The sequence below is a fragment of the Podarcis cretensis genome (assembly GCF_951804945.1).
Source record: "Podarcis cretensis genome assembly, chromosome: 12".
Lineage (NCBI taxonomy): Eukaryota > Metazoa > Chordata > Lepidosauria > Squamata > Lacertidae > Podarcis > Podarcis cretensis.
In genome coordinates this window covers 25,973,757-25,995,418 of record NC_137181.1, presented here as the reverse complement: position 1 = coordinate 25,995,418, position 21,662 = coordinate 25,973,757, and the positions used below count along the sequence as shown (strand labels likewise).

Genomic DNA, 21,662 nt, shown 5'->3' with positions numbered 1-21,662 from the left:
AGCCCTCTGACTGGAAAAGTTTAGCCACTTCTGCACTACCTGAGTTTTGGATCCAAGTTTACTGCTGTAAGAAGATTCATAAGGTGCACCACCAGGAAGAAAGGCAGTATAGGAGCCATTGATTGACAAATGTATTTAGGAAATACATTTACAGGAGCCATAGCAATATGTAGCCTGTGCACTTTCCCAGTCTGGATCTGTACTGGAATTGTTTCAAAGATGCTTTTAAGATGCTTTATTGCTTGTTGTTTGCCACCCTGGGTTCCTTTGGGAGGGAGGGTGGAATATAAATTTAATAAAGAGCAATATACCAAGCAATTGACCAAGCAATTATAAAAAAAAATGCTAGCTCTTACATAAATGCATAAACGATAAATACTTAATAGAACTGAAGAGGTCTTCATACTCTTGTCAAAATACTGCTTCTTCTCAACATGAAAGACCTAGACTTTAATTCTTAAGAATTACAAATTCTAGGCGAAAATATCTAATCTCTTTGCAATGTGGCCTTGCAAGAATAACATGATTAAAACACATTTTTTTAAAAGAAAAGCCAGCATTAGTCATCTTTAACAAGGACCCAAATGTCTTGGCAGACTGTGGTGGTGCCTACACAATGAACAGAAGAGATCCGATATTATCAAGTCCAACGTCAATTTCAGGCAGTTTGCTCATGCACAGAGAATACATAAACCCCAATCAGCACAAAACACAATACAGAAGTATCACAAAACTTCATTATTCAACCATTCAACTCATACCACTTGGCAGCCATAGCTATACAGCATATTTGGAACCATACTTATTCTCACATATTATATTGAAGATCTTGGAGCATATTTCACAGCTACTATTTGTTTATAGTGTTGTGGGTTTTTGTCGTTGTTGACAGATTTGAATTCTCCAGCATCACCTTCCCAAATAAGGGAAACAAACTTAACATTTCCTAAACATGGTACAAGAAGCTGGCATTATTATTATTATTATTTAAAAAGCTTAGCAAAATGTGGTCCCCATATTTTTTCGCTGCTGACTAATAAAACGACTCAAGGAATACCTGTCATTTATAGCCTAAATGGATGACTGCATGTCTTAAGATCCAGAAACAACACACAAATAGATTACACACTTGAACACCCATATTCCATGATATCAAGCAAGAATACATTAGTATTAGAGGATGCAAAACTAGTAATAAGTCGTCAAGTCAAATGAACGCAACACAAAACAAGAGTCTTTCACTGAAGAGAATATCTCTGCCATATACTACAATTAGGTAGCAAAGAGATGGTAGATGTAATTCAGGGGTAGGGGTCCTGTGGCCCTTCAGATGGTGCTACAACTCCCATCATCCCTGACCACTGGCCAAGCTGACTGGGGCTGATGGGAGTTGTAGTCCAACAACATCTGGAGGGTCAAAGATTCTCCACATCTGCTTTGGAATGCCAATCAAGAATGTTATTGTTACCATACATTGCAATTAAAAAGTACTTAAGTATTCTATAATAAGGTGCAACATTTGATCTGCGTCTAGGGATACTAAGTTGCATTATACACATTTTCCAGTTTATATTTTGATTTCAACTTGGAACTCTAACTCTAAATTGAGATAAAGCCAGGGGGCTGTTTTCTGTTCTTTAGGTAAGAACAATAAATAGTAAGATGAAATCAAATTCATCAGGATGAATCTTTTCGTTTCTACAGAAAGTTTATGTAAAGAGTATATCCAATAGGATTTCTACACAGCACAATATATTGCACTTAGCAAGCTGCAGTTGTAGCACAGAACTGATTCATTTATTGATTTCTGCTTGTGTGTTAGATATGGGTTTTAATCACACAAGTTTAGGCTCGGAGGGAGCCAGAGGTTTGGTAGAGTCCCCCTGACAGATCTGGTGTGACAGAATTCAGTCAGTGTCTTGACTGGCAATATCCCAAGAAGGAAATTGCTGTAAGGACGTGACGCAGATCCATTTAAATATGGCATCTAGTACTCTCCCTGCAGCTAATATGAGCACACTACATCAACTGGTATAGCACAATAAGCACATCGATGTGAAAGGCCGCATGTTATTATCTCTAACATCTGGTTTGTTTGCTTTTAAAACATTTTAGTACAGTTTTTGAAGAGCAGATAGTGTCAATAAACCACTAGGAAAAGTGCCCAATATTCACCATTTTATAGTTCAGGTTCAATTCTGGTTTAGTCCATTTGTTGCATTACTATAATCAAACATCTTCCCACACAACAGTTTCCTAGTATATTCCTACTTGAACACATTAGAACATTAGGATTCTTTACATGATTAAATGATCATGTATTGTGCAAATTGGCATTATCATACATTAGTTTAAAAATGCATTTGCTTTATTGGTGGAACTGTACACATTTATTTACAAGATTTATCTCTCGACACCATTCAACTGATCCTGAAAGCGACTTACGATAGATGGAAACACATTTATTTGCCCAGAAATTTATGCCACCCTGTTGCGTTTTTCCAGCCTATAGAAGAAAGATGCTCTGTAGCTTTAGGGTTGTTTATGATAGCATGTTAAATATAGCATTTTTTTATCTTCTCCGCACTGTTTTAATATTTGTGTGTTTTGCAACCCACCCTGGGATCAGCAGACAAACAATGGGCTATATTTTAAACAAAATATAATGGAATAATAGGGACACACTAACACCAGAGTCACACAATCTAGCAGGCTTTAGTCCCCCAGTCCAGAGGTTCCCAATGTGCTCCCCTCCAGATGTTGTTGAACTCCAATGCCCATCAGCCCCAGCCAGCATGGCCAGTGGGCAGCGGTGAGGGGAGCTGGATTCCAGAAACATCTGGAGGGACTCGTGTTGTCAACCTCAGTCAGTCAAGGCCAATGGTTGAGTCCTGAGTATGCTAACTGGCAGTGGGGCAGAGAGGTTCTCCCCTCAACAGGTTGGAATGGGGAGCAAGCTCATCTCAGCTGATCCTTCTTTGGCCACTGAATGAGAACAGGGTGGCCTCACCCTTGCCATCTTAATATTTGTGGGCAGCATGGTTGCACTTATGACATCTATTTGCATTTCTGTTCTATTGAGCCACACAAAATGACAAACCCGAAGCATAAGTTGCCAGATTAGTTATACTCTTAGGAGCCAAACATGCATAAATAAAATATGCTACAGACCTTCTCCAAATACAGTGGTACCTCGGGTTAAGAACTTGAATTGTTCCGCAGATCTGTTCTTAACCTGAAACTGTTCTTAACCTGAGGTACCACTTTAGCTAATGGGGCCTCCCGCCACCTCTGCGCGATTTCTGTTCTTATCCTGAAGCAAAGTTCTTAACCCAAGGTACTATTTCTGGGTTAGCGGAGTCTATAACCTGAAGCATCTGTAATCTGAAGCGTCTGTAACCAAGGTACGACTGTATAGTCTGATCCCCCGTACATGGAACATTAGTGTATCAGGCAGAAGGGTTCAAGTCCAGTCTCTTTCTTGACATACTAGCTTCCTGTTTACACGGAGTGAGGTGCATAATTGCACCTCCTGAAGCATCTCATTCCATGGTACTGGGACCACTACAAAAAAGGCCTTGGTTAGCCAAAGATGACTAGCATAAGTAGCAAAATTCAATACGACACCTCAGCTTGTCCAAACCAAATCCTTAACATTTATATCTCTAGTGTCTGTAAGACAAAACACACCACTGTTCTATATATAACAACTCCATTGAAATTCACCCCACAAGCCACATAATGAGTGTGTTATAATAACGTAGTTTAATTCTTTCTGTGATCCATGCAAGGGCAGGTTTTTTTGTTTTTTGTTTTAGCTTGCTATTTTTTTTAGCTTTCAAACCCATTCAAAAATCAGGACCCCATTGGTATTGTGAGTTTCCATCCATGGGCTAACTGGCTGGCTTGTCTCACGGAAGAATTTGATTGCGCTTCCAAATATAGAGCAAAATCCATATGGAATTGTAATTGTGAAACTGCTAGTATAAGCACACCGAGTCAACTTGCATGACATTATAAGCCTGACAAAGTGAAAGCCTGCACATTACTATGTCTAACATCTGGTTTGTTGTTTAGTCTTTTTTTTGTTTTTTGTTTTAAAAAGCATGACTTAAGCACAGCAGAAACTATCAACAAACCATGAGGAAAAGTACCCAATATTAACCATTTTTTTATTTAACAGCTAAAAATAAATAAATACTACAACTTGTTTCATTGGAAACAGTTTTGAAGGCTAAAATTGCTGAAAGAAGCAGTTGCTCTAGAACAGGAGGGGGAAACTTGTGGTCTTCCAGACACTGTTGCCCTAAAACTCCATTCATTCCTGGCTGTTGACCTTGCTGGCTAGAGGTGATGGGAGTTGGGAGGCCAGGAAGATTTGGAGAGCCACAATTTCCCCTGGGGCCAACTGGGACATGCCTATTTGCCAGCTTCTCAGAGACAAAAAAAAAAAAACCAAAAACCAAAACAACAACAACAACAACAACAACAACAAAAAACCGTATACAAAAATGTGTGATTTCTCCATGCACACACAAAAATTGGACCATGAGCAAGCCTGTGCAACACACCAATTTCAGCTGTCTAAACCGCTATGTGAGTGTCTGAAAAATGTCCAGAGCCAAGCAGTAAATCAGCTATACTCGGGGCTCTAAAATGTCAAGTTCAAAGTCATTCCAAGACTGTTGTGACATATATGCAACACTATGGGGCCTGGCTAATTAGTCTAAGCTGGGCTTCACCAACCTGGTAACCTCCAGCTGTTTGAGACTACAACTCTCAGCAACTCTAGCCAGCACAGGCTGGTCTAAGCCATTTGTTCCACCCAAGTAGCACACAGGTCACCTTTGCTGGCTTGACCTTGACCTCCAGAATATCTTAGACCACGTCCTCCTCCTCCAGTCCAAAAATGGGGGTCCTGAAGCCCACCAGGAGTTGCTGGATTCCAACTCCCATCAAGTCAGCTAGCATGGCCGATGATCAGGGATGATGGGAAACAAACAACTGGAGGGCCACAGGTTCCCTATCCCTGCTCTAGTTCATGGACCCCTTGTCTGCCTACAGTAGACCCAGATCCCTAGTTTTGTCAACACCTGACAAATGCGGGAGGGGAATATTGACACCCATCGCTTGCATTTTTCTCATGTCATTGCTAGGAAAGGGTGAAATTCCTCTTCCTCTGTTATTGAATCAGCAACCATAGAATACTTTTGATAAAGATTAGCCCAATTTTTAAAATTTTTATTATTTAACATAAAATCAACATTTTAATTTGATCTACTTCAAATTAAACAAAAGCCCATTCAGCATTTCTGGCCATCATAGTGATGCTCAGTTGCATCTAAGACCCATGGGCTTAAACATTAAACGGATCAGGCAGGTATGACTACATGCGTCACAGTGATCAACAGACTGTCACCAAATTAATTTTTATACCTGTCACCTGAGAAGATGCCGCCTGAAGGGATGTGCAACTTTGATAATGAACTTGAGTTGCCCATTTGAGTTTCTGCTGCTCAGCTGGAAGTTTTTGCAGCGAAATTAATACAAGTGTGAGCTTATGTGCTGTCGTTTTAAAGATAGGCCCCAATGATTTTAAGAGCAAGAAGATTAAAAGCAAGACGAAACAGTAAGAATAAAGTGCAAGTTTGCTAGTGTAGATTTAGCTTGTATAATGATGGTAAAGATCTGCAGGGGATTGCCTTAAGAAGGCCCCAATCCATCTCTACAGGAGCCAGGGCTGCAACTCCAAGTTACATACACAACGTATATTTAAAGCACATGGCTTCCCCAAAAGAAAACTGGAAACTATAGTTTACCCCTGACAGAGCTACAAATCCCAGCACCCTTAAATTATAAACTGAGGAAGAGAGCAGGAACCTGTGTGAAGGGCCAAAGCCCCCAGAAAGCTGGAGTTACTGCACTCTTGTCTATTGTGTTGGCAATGGAGAGTCACATTTGGGACATGTTCGCCAATGAAGCATGTTGCGTTGAATGTGGACACCCCTAGGGTTGGCTCACAAGACTGTTTTACTGCTGCCTGTTCTACTGTTTAGTTGGTTTTCAGTTTTCTTATGATTTGTATCATTATCATAAGCAGCTTGGAGTTTGAATGTTATCGTAGACAAGATACACATATCCACAAATAAGCAAACAAGCAGTATTCTGCTTTGGGTCTATCTGAATGACTGAATATTTTTTGCAATGCCCACTTCCTATGCAGGCATCTTAAATGAACGTTAAACAGAATGCATCTGTGTGTGAATATGAGGAGCCGCTTGCTATTTTAACTCCCTCATTGCGAAAATTTGCTGACTTATTTCCTATCCTTTGTTCTGGCTGCCTTCTCCTGCGACTACTTCGGGACAGTTCATAATATTCCGCATAAAGGTCCCCACATTCCCATCCCCTACCAAAACCCTTAAGGATTTCTTGCCTTCAGAGAAAGAAAGAGCTTCCTGTTCTGCAAAGCCCTAACAAACACAATGTGTGTTGGAGAGCTCTCTAGTCCTTCTCCAGGCTCACAATGGTAGGTACCAGACAGCATGGGGCAGTGACCAGAGCAAGGGGAGGAAGCCTCAGACCTGGGGGGTGGGGGTCAAATGTGGCCCTTCAAGCCTCTTGGTCTGGAGCTCTTCCCAGGCCATACCCCTCACTGACTCTGCTTTGTACCATGAGTGTTTTTGCCTGGCTTGCCTGTGTCCTTGAACTCTGATAATGCCTCTTTCTTGTCTGGATAGAAGACAAGAAAGGTGTGTATGGAAACTAGCCTGACTGTACACCCTAGTGCAAATTAATCGACACAAAGCATGTTTTCTATGCAACATTGATCAGTCTGCCAAGCACCCACAAAAGATGATGTTTTTGGGGATACTTCAGTTATTATGGTGTTGGAAGCCTGCAGCCAATAGAAGGAATGATGCGCTCACCACAATATATCTAGGTTCTACGAAAGAGTGTTATTCCAGAGCTGGAAAAGAAGTATCCTGACAGTACTGTGATACTGCAGCTGGACCTAGTCCCGTCACATAACGAAAGTGAAGAAATTCATGTAAAGGTAAAGGTAAAGGGACCCCTGACCATTAGGTCCAGTCGTGGCCGACTCTGGAGTTGCGCCGCTCATCTCGCTTTATTGGCCGAGGGAGCCGGCATACAGCTTCTGGGTCATGTGGCCGGCATGACTAAGCTGCTTCTGGTGAACCAGAGCAGCGCACGGAAACCCCGTTTACCTTCCCGCCGGAGCGGTACCTATTTATCTACTTGCACTTTGATGTGCTTTCGAACTGCTAGGTTGGCAGGAGAAGAAATTCATGACAGACCAGCAAATACAGGTACTTGATTGGCCAGGGAATCCCCCGGACATAAATCCCATTGAGAATTTGTGGGCTATATGCAAAAGTCGCCTCTGTGTTGTAGACTGTATGACTATGGAGAAGCTCATTCAGGCGCTGATTCAAGTGTGGTACAGGGACCCGAAAATCAACAGTGACTGTTCGAAACTAGTACACTCCATGCCTAACCGTGTTCAAATGCTGCTTAAAAATAGCAGAGGTCATTTCCGTTATTAATGTACGTATATGTGAGTTTTGTACAATAAACTACTGTACTGAATTCATTGTTTGCATATTGTTTGTGGGTGCTTGACAGACTGATTGATGTGGCATAGAAAACATGCTTTGTTTCAATTAATTTGCACAAGGGTGTACAATGTGAAATTTACATAGAATCATAGAGTTGGAAGAGACCACAAGGGCCATCGATTCCAACCCCCTGCCAAGAAGGAAACATCATTTTCTCCATCTGCTATTGCCTCTGTCCCTGAACCATCACTGGAACATGGTCCTCAGAAGCTTGCCCAGAAGAGAATAGTGCCTCAAGGCTAGAAAAGGTTCCCTATCCTAAGAGGGTCAGACATGGATTGGGGGGGGGGGACCCTGGTGCAAATCCCTACACAGTCATGAAACTGCCCTGTGACCTAGGGCCAGCTGCTTTCTTCTGGTCAACCTTACCCAACAGACCTTTTGCTGAGATAAAATAAGGCGAGGCTAGAATAGAACCAAGTGCGCGGTTCTGACATCCTGTGATGAAGGATGGGCAAGAAATGCAATAAAGAATGTAGAGACCTCAGCCTGTGTGTGACTAAGAATCATAGAATCATAGAGTTGGAAGAGACCACAAGGGCCATCGAGTCCAACCCCCTGCCAAGCAGGAAACACCATCAGAGCACTCTTGACATATGGTTGTCAAGCCTCTGCTTAAAGACCTCCAAAGAAGGAGACTCCACCACACTCCTTGGCAGCAAATTCCACTGTCGAACAGCTCTTACTGTCAGGAAGTTCTTCCTAATGTTTAGGTGGAATCTTCTTTCTTGTAGTTTGGATCCATTGCTCCGTGTCCACTTCTCTGGAGCAGCAGAAAACAACCTTTCTCCCTCCTCTATGTGACATCCTTTTATATATTTGAACATGGCTATCATATCACCCCAGCTCCCTTAGCCGTTCCTCATAAGGCATCGTTTCCAGGCCTTTGACCATTTTGGTTGCCCTCCTCTGGACACGTTCCAGTTTGTCAGTGAGACTGAGGTTAGAATCTGAGGCACCAAGGGGCTGTGTTCACACAAAGCCTTTGAATCATACAGGAATTTTTTTTTCACACTGTGCCTTTAGGGTTTGCCATTGTATACAACTTCACCAATAACATCCTCTAAAGCAGCAGCTACTATTCGTGTTGCTCTGAGGGGCGTACCTAGGGGTTCACCAGGTTGACCCCCACCAAGGGTGCAGGCCCAGGGGCTGCAAGAATTGCATGTCTCCACTCTGGCTTGGAGTGGGGGCCATTGCAGAAGCACTATAGAGCCTGCTCCTCAGTCAACTGGTGGCACTATTAGCAACTTGCAAAGGGAGCCCAGGTACACCTCCAGTTGTCGTTACTCACAGATGAATGTGTATTCAAATTCATGTACCAGTGTTCTCTATTCTCCTCCCCTCAATTACTGTACACACACACACACACACACACACACACGAGAGGGACTGGAAAGTGCTGTGTTGATATACTGATTTACAGAGGATATATGAGGGTATATAGATATGGCTGAGTTACTATACACCCTAGTAAACACGCATAGGATAAAGTAAGTTGACAAGGACACTACAGAAAAGGCTTACCAGGGCAAATACAGAACTCACAGGTCCAGCGTTTTCTTTCGTTCTCTCCCAGATTTGTTCTCTTCTGCATTGTCCCCCACACTTTATAAGACACGTTCAAAGAAGAGGGTCTCATCATATGAACACTCGCCATGAGAAGAGGCGGCAGAAGAAGAGGATAAAAGCCAACCTATTTTTATTTTATTTTTAAACAAGAGGAATAAAAAACTATGGACCAGACAGACACCAAACTGGCAAATGTAGAGAACCTGAACTTAGGAGAATATGTAAAGTCAGCCAAAAACCTTCAGGAAATGAGGCATAAGCCTGGACACAGCAATTACATTTCCCAGAGGGAGAAAATATGCAGTGAGGAAAGCCAAAGACAGGGCCTGAAGGCAATGGGGGGGGGGGAGGAGATGGATGGAGATAATAAATACACTCAGAGCACCGATTAGAAAAATTAAGGGAAAGCTGGATGAAGTAGGCTGATGTGGTAGAGACACCAGCTAAACCCTTGAGGTGCTCATATAGCAAAATGATTGATAGAATTGCAAGCAAGGCACAATGACTGCAGAAGACCAGCAACAGAGGAGGTCACCACTGGGAAACTGAAGGTCAGACTTCATGCCTCACATGTCTCCAGGAGAGACTGAAAGCAGCTAACATGGTTGTGTTAGGATTTAGGAAAGGCTGCAAGAGATAACATCCTGCCAAGCCATGCTGATATGATAAGAAGTCTGGATAACCTTTGGAACACAACATCATGGATTAGGGCACAGCTGGCCCTACCATTAGGCAGAGAGAAGCAAGCCTGCCTCAGGCAGCAGATTCGAGGCACTGCTAAAGAACAGCAGGCTTTAATTTTGTCAAGTTTTGGTTCTTGTATTTGTAGTTGATATGTATTAATTACAGAGTTATATTATTTCACTGTAACACTGATTTTGACATGCTGGATTTCTTTACTTTTAATTTTCTTGATACGCACCTAAATAAGTGCATTGTTATAATTTTACAGGGTGGAATGAGATTATTTCCATTTACAGTGGGCACTCTGTATGCACAATTTCCTCTCTTCAAACCACTTTTTTATTTGACGGAATTTCAGGTAACTTGCACAAGGTACAAGCCTCTATTTGGAAACCACATTGATGACAGCTATGCTTTAAATCACTGTGGGTCACTAGGCGAATGCCATGGAGAGCTGGCCAAGTTTCCATAGAGGCTGTTTATAACGTAACTGGTGAAGCCATGCTTAGAGAATTGCATGGTTGGATCTACAAGCAGCCACCCCATCCATCCATAACCACATGAGAAAAACGAAAGTAAGCTTCTTTTAAGGCACTGATTTAGATGGTCACACTGCAGTTCACTGTGAGCTGCTGCAGATTATGAAGGATAAAGTTGCAGCTGAGCATTAAGAAAAGCTGCATTTATTCTTTTACACACTTTGCACGTGGGAATGGGCTGGCAAAGACCCGGGACTTGCTTGACAGCTGTTGTTTCTGCTTTGTGAAATGCTTAAAGCAGGTGACATGCTGACCTGGCCAAAAGCCTGTCTTGGTCTTTTTAAAATCTTGTGCCATTGTTGATGAAACAGTTGTGAACTTGGTTGGTTGCTGTTTCCATTTCACTTCTTTTCACTGACTTGGAGGGAGTCAGGCTGTTTCAAGTCACAGAGATAATTGCATCACTTATACAGTGGTACCTCAGGTTACATACGCTTCAGGTTACATACGCTTCAGGTTACAGACTCCGCTAACCCAGAAATAGTGCTTCAGGTTAGGAACTTTGCTTCAGGATGAGAACAGAAATCGTGCTCCGACGGCGTGGCAGCAGCAGGAGGCCCCATTAGCTAAAGTGGTGCTTCAGGTTAAGAACAGTTTCAGGTTAAGAATGGACCTCCGGAAGGAATTAAGTAATTAACCTGAGGTACCACTGTAGTATGTACTGTTGTGGCTTAAGGATCCCACCCTTTGGTTTAATAGCGTTGCCCAAAATGTGGCGGAAAAAAATATTTTGGAATTCCTTGCACCATCCTGAAATTTTAGCAACCACAACCAAAAGGTCAGACAACAGCCTTTTTACTGGGATGAAAAGAAAATATTTCATGTAACCGCATCATATGCCAGGTCCTCAAGACCACTGGGATATTTTTTGACCCTTCAAAGTAACATTTTCTTCTTCTTCGCAGATATAATTCTAGATTTTCAAGAAGGGGGCAAGCCTCTGGAGTGACAAGACTGTTTGATACATGCATATATACTCGATAATCATCAGTTTCTTCATTCTACCCTGGCACAGGATATATGCAGAGCTACACTTGGCTTAGAGTGGTAACACAGAGATCCAAGAGATGTGCAGGTCTTCCTCAGTCCAAGCTGTCAGTCTAAGCCATGAGGTAGGAAACTTGCTTCAGCTCAAGGGCCACAATTCTTCAAAAGTGAAGTACCAGGGGCCACATGCCAGTGGCAAAACCGGTAAAATCAATGGAAAGTTACTCTATGTCCAAAGACTACATTTGAGTCACACAGAAGTTTCAACACATGCAAGCACACCTCTTATCTTCCCTCCAGACAAGCAAGAGGCAGCAGTTTAAGGACACCTTCCCATCAGGCAAAACATCTGAAGAGGCTTTAGAGGTGGGACAATGAGGTGGGATGAGAGAAGACGTATAGCCAAAGCACAACATTCCCCCTCTCTCTCCCAGGCCTCCTCCTCTAAGCTGGAGTGGACTCTCCCATCTCTCACTGGCCACACTGCAATTGACTTGGCACTGTGTCTATTAAGACTATTATTAGGGCTCAGCTCAGGCACAAAAAGGCAACTTGAAAGACCCTTACAACAGACTGAGTGTGACTTTATGTAGGAGTTTCTCGGAGACTGAATTCCAAGCCTGTTTACAGCTACAAGCCATTCGTTAAGCGCTAATTGGAACAGACTTCAGAATATTAAGCTATTAGAAAACATAAAAAAGCCGTAGCTGCTGAGAGGGGAAAGAGGATTTTCAGAAGCATTAAAGGGCACTTCTGAAATCTCTGAGCTTTGACATTTTCTGCCACCTAGGTAAGAATTAATGGGCATAAAAAATTATTATTTCAGAATGTTCGGAGCAAGCAGAATGCATTCAGCTTCTAGAAATGCAGAGGTAAATCCCATTGGCACCACATCTGTGGCACCCATGCCTAAGCAACTGCAGGAGAATGTCTGTAAATACTCTCAGCTGTCATTTGTTCAGCAGACGCATCAAGGGAGTAAAAGGTGTGCTAAAGGAGGAAAAGGAGATTGCACAGCAGCCAAATGATTTTCCCACTCCCACCCCCTGCATCTGTCTTCGCAGTGGTAGATACAGGGCACATCCCTGCACCTGTACTGAAATTTTCAGGAAGGGAGTCTCAGGAACTGAGGCAAGTGGTGGTGACAAGAGACAAAATTCCAGGACTTATTCAGAAATTAAAAACAATCTCAATGTCCAGACTGGCATCCACCCGAAAGAACTCAAATGCAAAACCGTTTACCTTTTAAATAAAAATATCAATGTCCCTGTGATCAGCTTCCATACCCAAGGACTGGAAAGTGAGCAATGTAAATTTTTTTTAAAGGTATGCAGGAAGGATCCAGGAAATTACAGGCTGTTTAGCTCAGTGTCTGTTGCTGGAAAACGGGTGGGAAGCATAGTTAAGGATGAAATTACCAAGCACATAGAAGAACAAATCATGCTGAAGCAGCATGGCTTCCGCAAAGGTAAACACACTCTTTTAAAAAACTATACCAAGGGGGAGAAAAGGAAAAATCATTGGTTGTCACCAGCTGCTGTACATTACCCCAAGCAGCAAAGTTTGCAGTCTGCTTCTGGAAGATGCTTAGGCTCTGGCAAACATCTACAGAATGGGAACAGCCAGCAAACAGTTTTCTGCATGTTGTTTGCTCTAATTTGTCACTCCAGGTACTACACTACTGATCTAAGAAATCATGACAGAGCACAGAGGAAGAGCTTTCTGAGTTATGCTGGGCCAAAGCCATACAGGGCTCTCTCTCTCTCTCTCTCTCTCTCTCTCTCTCTCTCTCTCTCTCCCTCTCCCTCTCCCTCTCCCTCTCTCCTAGCACCACTGAACTCTGTGCAAAACACCATAGCTAATATTGCTTTAAGGGACCTCAGTGACCCAAACCCCATTGGTAATGAGGATGCTGCATGACGCCCAGAAGTCAAATCACCAAATATCTCGATCTGAATAAACAGAGACACATTGTCCTAAAAATAGAATAACTGTGTCTGCTCAAAGAAGCATGCTGGGCTTTATCACAGCAATGTGAAATTTTCTGGGGTAATCATCAAGCGAGTTCAAGGCATTTCAGTTTAGATCAACTCTAATTTCAAAATGATCCTATAAGAACTGACATTAAGTTAGACTGCATGTGTGCGGGGGGTGGGGGTGGAACATCACCATACAAATTAAACAAATTCTGTCAAAGTTTGTATTAGCCCCGTTAAGTAAAGCTGTGCAAACCAAGTCCTCTGAAAAACCAACAAACACTTCAAAGCAGCTCTTATCACAACATTTACTGGGTTTTAGTTTTCCTTTCCATGTTTATGTTCACATTACAAATACAATAAATAATAATGAAGATCAACCATAAGCAGCAGATAGCGAAAAGCTTCCTAGCAAATATCATGGAGAAGGCACCAGGTGCAACTTTCTGGTAAAACTCTTCCATAGCTAGGGTACCACTACCCCATCTAGACTGTTTTTTTGGAGTGCTGGACACTAATAAATTGGTCTTAGATTTCATTATACAGGTAGCCAGAAATCTGCAAGCTCCTCAGCTTGTCTGAGAAGTTGTTTTGATAGGTCCAAAGAGTCAGCTAATCAAATACAGTGGTGCCTCGCAAGACGAAAAGAATCCGTTCCGCGATTCTCTTCGTCTAGCGGTTTTTTCGTCTTGCGAAGCAAGCCCATTGACGGCTTAGCGGCTTATCAGATAAGCGGCTTAGAAAAAGGGGGGGGGGGAGGAAAAAACCCCTGCAGGAACTCGCAAGACATTTTCGTCTTGCAAAGCAAGCCCATAGGAAATTCGTTTTGCGAAGCACCTCCAAAACGGAAAACTCTTTCGTCTAGCGAGTTTTCCGTCTTGCGAGGCATTCGTCTTGCGGGGCACCACTGTAAACAGAAAATAACAAAAACCTCTGCCCTTAACAAACCCATACGTAACACAGAAAGCTGCCTTGTATTAAGTCAAACCAATGGCCCACCCAGTTTAGCACTGTCTACACTGACGGTCAGCAGCTCTCCAGCTTTTCAGGCAGAGGACATTCCCAGCCTTACCTGGAGATGCTGGGGATTGAACCCAGGGCCTTCTGCATGCATGGCAGATGTTTTACCACTGAGCTATCTAAGGCCCTTCCCCACTGGTCCATCAAGCGCAGCAATGTTTACTCTGGCTGGCAGCAGTGGTTTTGGATTGGGGTCTTTCCCCGACCCACCTGATGCTGTTCACTGTTCCTGGGGTTTGAACCCAAACTCTCCTGCATGGGCTCTACTATTGAGTGTATAACACTTCTAGAAAGGGAGCCCCAGTCCTCCAAACTGTTGTGTTGACCTTACCTAACAAAGCTGGAGTAAACAGGAGTACCAACATGTACAACAGATAAACATGGGTTCTCTAATACAAACAAGAGTAAGTAAGAACCGGATTATAATATCAAATAGATGGCACATCAAAACAAGGCTACTGCTTGTATTGCCAACACTTTATCTACCACCACCTGATACTAAATCACTCTATAGAGCTTGCTCAGTGTATAAACCCATCTATATTAGGAAGGAAAACCAAGAAAATAATCCATGGGGTTTGGTATCTTGACAAACCATACAGCAGTAAGCCCTGGATTTTCAACTACTGATGACAGAACTTGACCACTCTATTCACCATAAATCAATGTTCTCTGCTCACTCAAGGGTGACATAGCTCAAAGCAGAAAAGAGGTCAACTTTTCAAAGAGGAAGAGAGAGAGCAAGTCCTCACGATAGCAGCTAGATAATAACAGCTGACTCTCCATCTTTAAACCTTTCCCTTGATTTACAAATCAAGCTATTCTGTAGCTGCTGCATTTTATAGTTCCTTCATCTAGATATTGGGTTAGGCCAATCTTTAAGTCATTTTAGCAATAAAACAGAAGCCTGAGGAGACACAAGACACTGTAAAATTTTAAAAAGGAATCTGGCAAATGTATCACGAATTCTATAGGAATTTAGCTACTACATAAAAGAATTATGTGGCGCACATATTTTCCATGTTATCATTCATTCGATAACCAACAACCTGATCCTATGAGAGAATGCTTTAGGAAACTAGTATGTCAATGGGACTTACTCCCACTCAAGAATGACAGGATCACAGCTGTACTTTCATTCCACATTATGGTATAAATTTCAATTGCAAAATCATGAACATACCATCACTTAGGCCTCTTAGCCTTACTTCATGGCCCTTCAACAAGTTAAGCAGCTCCTCACCTTTATCCATACAAATGCCACAGCTGAGATGGGAAATCTCCTCCTTACAGTGTTGGACCACAGCTCCCATCATCCCTCACCATCGGCCAGGCTGGCTGAGGCTGATGGGAGCTGGAGTCCTATAGCATCTGCAAGAACACAACTTCTTCACCACTGTACCACAGTATCCCAAGTCACATTTTATGGGAACCTAATGGCAATATGAATTTTACGTTCACCAAAACAACAGGCATTGATTAATGTTTTGAAAACCAGCTAAAAACCCAACTGCCACAACACAGGGCACCTATGCAAACTTCATTCCCACTAAAACCAACAGGGCTTAAGTTTACCTCTCTCCCCATGATGCATTGTTACATTATTGTGTGTGTGAAATGAGAATATTAATACCTACTTGCACAGGGCAGGTCCAAATGAGTATCATTTAAAAACAAAATCTGGTAGATTAGCAATTTGTTTCAACTCATTGATCAGTTTTTCAATCATAATAGGAATTCTTCACACACACACACATGGACAGACCACTTTGTGGATTCCCCAGAAAGCAAAACAACAAAAGCAGCAGTCAAAAGTTCAAGAAGTCAAAGCAAAACTGATCTTGTCAAAATAAGAATCAGACCACAGGGCTAGAGCTTACGGGGGTTTTTTTTGGGGGGGGGGAAGGTTAAGAGTGCATAGTGCAGAAGGGAGGGGATGATTTATTCAGAAACAATGACATAACAGTAGTAAAAGGCACTATTGTAATCTATCTTTTATTGGGTATAGAATAGCGTCACTTAAAGGTCACTGGCCTTTACATGCATACCCACCAAAAGTGGAGGCAGGGACTGTTACCATGGCACCACTTGCTTTCTCATCCTTATTACTGGTGGGATGTTATTAGCCTGCCTTGATGAAGCTTTTTACAAGAATAAGCACACACTCTTGCAAATGCCCTTGATGGTTTCATTACCAGCTACTTTGCAGTCAATCCTGCAGCAGGTAATTAAACCAAAACACGAACCGCCCCCCCCCCCAAGAAAACCTCTAGTTTGCTGCAAGTTAACATAAATATAAGCCACAGCAGATCAGTGGCTTTTGAGAGGGTCTTTTTCTAAAAGATGCAAAGAGAAGCCTGGGGAGAAGGGAAAACATTCCGGCAACAATGAAGGATAGAAATGCACACAGGACCTTGACTAAATGGTGATTGAGCAGCTCTCCCAGCTCCAGCACTGTTGTGGAAGTGGCAGGTTTACAGCACACAGGTGCATTTTGTGGATGGAAGGATACGCAGCAAATAGGTTGGAGCTCAATGGGCAAAAATTGGTTCCAATAATAATAAGGCCTAATAAGTGCTAATTTTACAGATTTGGCTCCAGCATCATCTATGCTCCCTCTAAACTTAAGGCTTTTGCCATATAGGATTATTTGTGCCGGGGTAGGGGGCGGGGATGGATAAAATCAGCATAGCAAGAAATGAGAATCGCATATGGTCACCTCTGAACAGATGAGCCCAAAGCGTGACTAGCAAGCGACACACACACTGCTTTTGTATTTGCAAAGCCTGCAAAAGGGCCCTGTGCAAAGACTACAGGATGGGCAGCTCTTCTGAAAGCTGCTTTCCCCAGAGTAAGAATCTTAATAGAGCCAGGCGGCAGAGAAGAGAATCTAAACCTTCGAGGGCAGGGGTTGTCGCTGCCAAGCTGGGTCCATAAAAGACAGCCAATGCCACCAAAAGAAAGTGGGTGTGTGTGTGTCACACAACCTGAAAGGCCACAGGAGCAAAACCAGCCACAATACAACAAACACCTGGTGGAGCAAAGCGGCAGCAGGAAGGGGTTTTAGCAAGAAGCGAAGCCCTGTGGAACCAGCAGTGCAGAACAGTTTGTCAAGGGGTCTTTTTTCCCCGGGGTGGGGGTGGGAATCAAAGGTTTGCCAGATGGCCCTTCTCCCCCACGTTTTTGGGGGGTCAGGCACCCCCTTCTTGCATAATACAGTAGATAATTTTATTTCAGGACCTGGTGAGACCTGCAGTTGAACAGAAAGGCTCCCATTCGTCCTCATTTTGATTCAACCCAGTAACCCCCAAATCGAAGCAGCCTCCAGCAGAAACATGCACGCAGAGGCCAGCCGCCCTAACACCAATCCGAATCCTCAAAGAGGAAGCAACTGGGGGGTGGGGGGGGGGAGACTGAAGCGCCCATCACCGCGGCAGCATCGCGACAAGAGTCAAGGGGGAGGAGGGGACTCAAGACTTGCGCAGAAAAAGCCTGCGAAGGGGAGGCAAGGAGGATTGGGGGGGGGGGGGGGAGAGAGAAGGCGGAAAAGCAAAGCGAAGCGTGCGGGAAGCACAAAGCCGAAGCGGAGGCTGCGGTAACAATAGCCTCCGGGGCGGCGGATTCCGAGCCAGGCGCCCCGCCGCCGCCACCACCGAGCGCCCTGCAGCTCACTTCGGCGGCGATGGGCGTCACGGCGGGCGCCGCCCCCTCGCGCCGAGAGAAGCAACTACCTCCGGCGCTCCTTCTCTCTATGCAGCAACCCCCGGATCCCTCCAGGCGCACCCCCCCTCCGCCGTCCGTCCCCCCCAGCAATAACGCATCCCGCCATCCCGAGACCCTCGCCGGGGTGCGCGCTGGGCGCTGCGGTTCACCGTCGCCGCGGCACAAAAGCGGGCCCCCCTCGCACCGACCTTGAGCGGCGCCGGGCGCTCCTAAGGTTTTGGTCACCGCCTTCCACACGTTGCAGCCCAGCAGGCACAGCAGCAGCGCCGCCGCCGCCTTGCTCATTTTCCCCCGCCGTGGCAACAGCGGCCGCCGCCGCCGCCACCGGGAAAGGAGGAGGTGGAGAAGGAGGAGGTGGGAGGGAGGGAATTGCCGGAGCCGCTGCCCAGCAGAAGGGGGAGGAGGAGGAGAAAGAGCCGCATCAGGGGCTGGCCCGCTCCGCGCCTCCCTCCGCGCCTCCTGCCGCTGCCCCGCTTGCCCTCTCCGGTTGCTGCTGCTGCTGCATCGTTGCCCCTGCGCTGCGCCCCGGCAGCATCCCGCGCGCCTTGCTCCCACCACTGCGGCTGGGTGGGCTGCGAGGGGGAGCGCGCGGCGGGTGGGTCTCCCTCCAGAGGCGTCGAGGCTCCGCCACCATCAGCTCCTTAACCCCTTCCTCCCTTCCCCAGGCTCTCTCCCCGGTTTCCAAGAGCGGAGTCCGGGGGTCGGAGCTCCATCTGCCGGCTGGCGAGGGGCTTGCTTCCGCCCGCACAAAAGCCCGCCTCGGATGGGGAAAGGGCCTGCCGTTGTTGCCCCGGGGAGGCCGGCAGGTGGGCGCCGGCCCCCGCCGGCCTCCCTGACCCTCCGGCAGGTCTTAGAGATGAGTCCCGCTATGAACCTGCGCATGAATAGAGATCGTTCAATGGATTCCTACTCTGAATGAACCCCCCCCCACCTCACCCCAACACCTTTAACAGGTGAGGGAGGGGCATTTTGACACACACCCCGCTTACAGAAACGGCATCATTGATCAAGGGACCAACATTATCAATTGTGCTAGGTGCCAGTTGAAAATAAATAAATGTTCAGGCCTCTGAATGCATTTACATTCTGAAGATCTTGCAGAAAAGTTCTCTTTTCGCAGTAGCTATCATAAGCCAGAGTTTATGCTACACTCAACTTTTGACGGGGGAATGCCATCCGAAAACCTCCCTCTTGTAAAGAATAAAAAAAATCTGGAGCAAAGGTGGAAAAGCTCCCGCCCAAGAGCTCAATGCAGCCCTGCTGGTCCTTCCATTAATAATAATAATAATAATAATAATAATTTTATTATCTGTACCCCACTCATCTGACTGGGTTGCCATGGCATAATCATTTCCCCTTCATTTTCCCTGGGCAGAGAAGACAGGCAGGCTTTGGGGCTCTTATTTTAATCACCTTTTTAGTGGGTTGAGTTGGATCTGGCTTTTTATACATATGATTGTTGAGCATTTTAGGTTGTTTTTACTCTAGTTTTTATTCTTGTTTTTAATATTTGTTTTTTGTAAGTAATTTTCGGTCACTTTTGTGAAAAAAGCAACTAAATAATCACAATAAATTAACACTGCATGTTGTTACCATGCAGCAGAAGCACCATTAAACAAACCTCTCCTCCAGTGCAGCCCTCTTCACCATCTAAAGATCCATTTGGATATTTGCTTTCTTCTTCCTCTTTGCAGGATCAGAACTGTAAGGAACAGGAAAAGTTCTGTGTCTGCACGAAGAGAAAATGGATGACCTAAGAGCAAATGCCAACAGTGTTGCATCACAGAAAACAAAGCTGTTCAATGTGCTCATGAAATCGAAATTACAAATGTGTGTGCCAGCTCAAGCTCCTGACCCTAGTTAACACATTTTTAAAACACACACACAAACAACACTCACCATTAATACATTATCTGACTGTAAATGTGTCTGGCTGTTTTTGTCGAATTGGTGCAGAATGTCCTCGGTGTACGAAAAACGTATCGGATGGTTGAAGGGCAGGGTGAAATATCTTCTTTCAAAGCCTACTTTAAAACTACTGTTATTGTGCCCTGGGTCACATAAACAAGCTCAGCACTAATTGCAGTGAAACCTTCTCTCTCTCTCTCTCTCTCTGGCAAATATTTGTGGAAAAGCAGGTGCTTCTCTGGGAAGACTGCCCAGTATTTCAATTGCAGTGAGATGGCCGCCACCACCATCATCATTTTATTATACTGCCCTTTATTAAAAGATCCCACCTAGATCTCTAGCACCTGGAGCAGGAGTATCCAACATGTTGCCCTCCAGATGTTGTTAGATTACATATGGCAGCATCCATTATCATTGGCCCTGCTGGCCAGTGCTGATGGGAGTTGTAGTCTAAGAACATATTGGAGGGCACTCTGTTAGTTATCTCTGATGCTCAGCTTCCTTCAGTTACAATGAGGTAAAGGGACTCCTAAGGGAGGATGTATCATAAAGAAAGGGCATTCTGTTCAGGAGAGTCATACTTTTTCATCAAGAGCACAGGCAACCAACCAGAGTAGGCTTGCTCCATGATTCTGTGAGCAAGGCATAGAAATTTTATACATAAAACTTAAAGACACTTACATGAGAAAAGTCTATAGCCTGGTTCCCGTGTCCATATCACAGCTTACGAAGCAGGACCAACCCTATCATTAGGCAAAGTGAGACAACTGATTTTGGGTGTCATGAAAAGTGATATTTCGCATTATTATATTTTCACTGTTAGGGATGGGAAGAAGCCCTTGTGGGATTTTCTTGCCTCAGGTGCCAAAATAATCGGCTAGCCTACACATCTTGACTTTTTAAAAAGAGGGTATCTTCTGCTGTGTCTTGGACTAGCCCCATTATTAAGCCAAGTTAACAGACGCCATCTTCACGACATTCCTTTCTTGGTGCATCCTGAATCAACAGATGCCATGATGATTAGCCGCAGTTTCCTGTTACGTCTTTTTCGTGCTTATTTCAAAAAGTCACAGATTAGTGCAGAAGTAAGGAAGAATGGACGTATGAAATGAACACACACAGAAGTGATATAAACAGGGAATAGATGGATCTGCTCAACTGAACTTAAAGTAAGAATGTGGGATGTTGTCATCCGGCAAGTTCTATCACTGCTGGCAAACAGAAAATAGCTACCTTGGTATAGCATGATTAAATTTTAACGTAATTATAAGCTACTAGCCTGACCTTTGCATGTTCTCAGTAAGGACGGCCTTTTTCTTATTTGATGTGCCAGCAAATCCCCTCAGCTGTTTTGGATGGTCATTACAGAAACATCCTGTATGATCAAAGACATTACATTTATGGCACATGTGTTGCGGAGGACCGCCATCATTATTCATTTCAACTTCTTATTTATAAAGTTGAGCAATCGACTTGAGTTTTGTAAATAGAACATTGAGGGACATCCTGCATCTTACTGCAAACACGATGTCTTTGATCTCACTTGATTTCCAAGGCTGCAGTCCTGTGCTAGACATACTGGGAGTGCGTTCCATTGAACTCAACAGGGCTTG

At 44.2% G+C, this 21,662-nt stretch overlaps 1 protein-coding gene across 2 annotated transcripts in view; it reads right to left on the bottom strand.

The window, feature by feature from the left end:
• Positions 1 to 18,767, bottom strand: part of FAM171A1 (family with sequence similarity 171 member A1) — a 73,908-nt gene extending 55,141 nt beyond the window's left edge. Inside the window, exon 1 of one of the 2 annotated variants that reach the window (XM_079948300.1) lies at positions 18,330 to 18,767. In XM_079948300.1, coding sequence (XP_079804426.1) covers positions 18,330 to 18,426 — 97 coding nt within the window. In that variant the 5' untranslated portion in view covers positions 18,427 to 18,767. The remainder of the gene's footprint in view (positions 1 to 18,329) is intronic. The other variant, XM_079948299.1, reaches the window with a different exon arrangement.
• Positions 18,768 to 21,662: the final 2,895 nt, after the last annotated feature.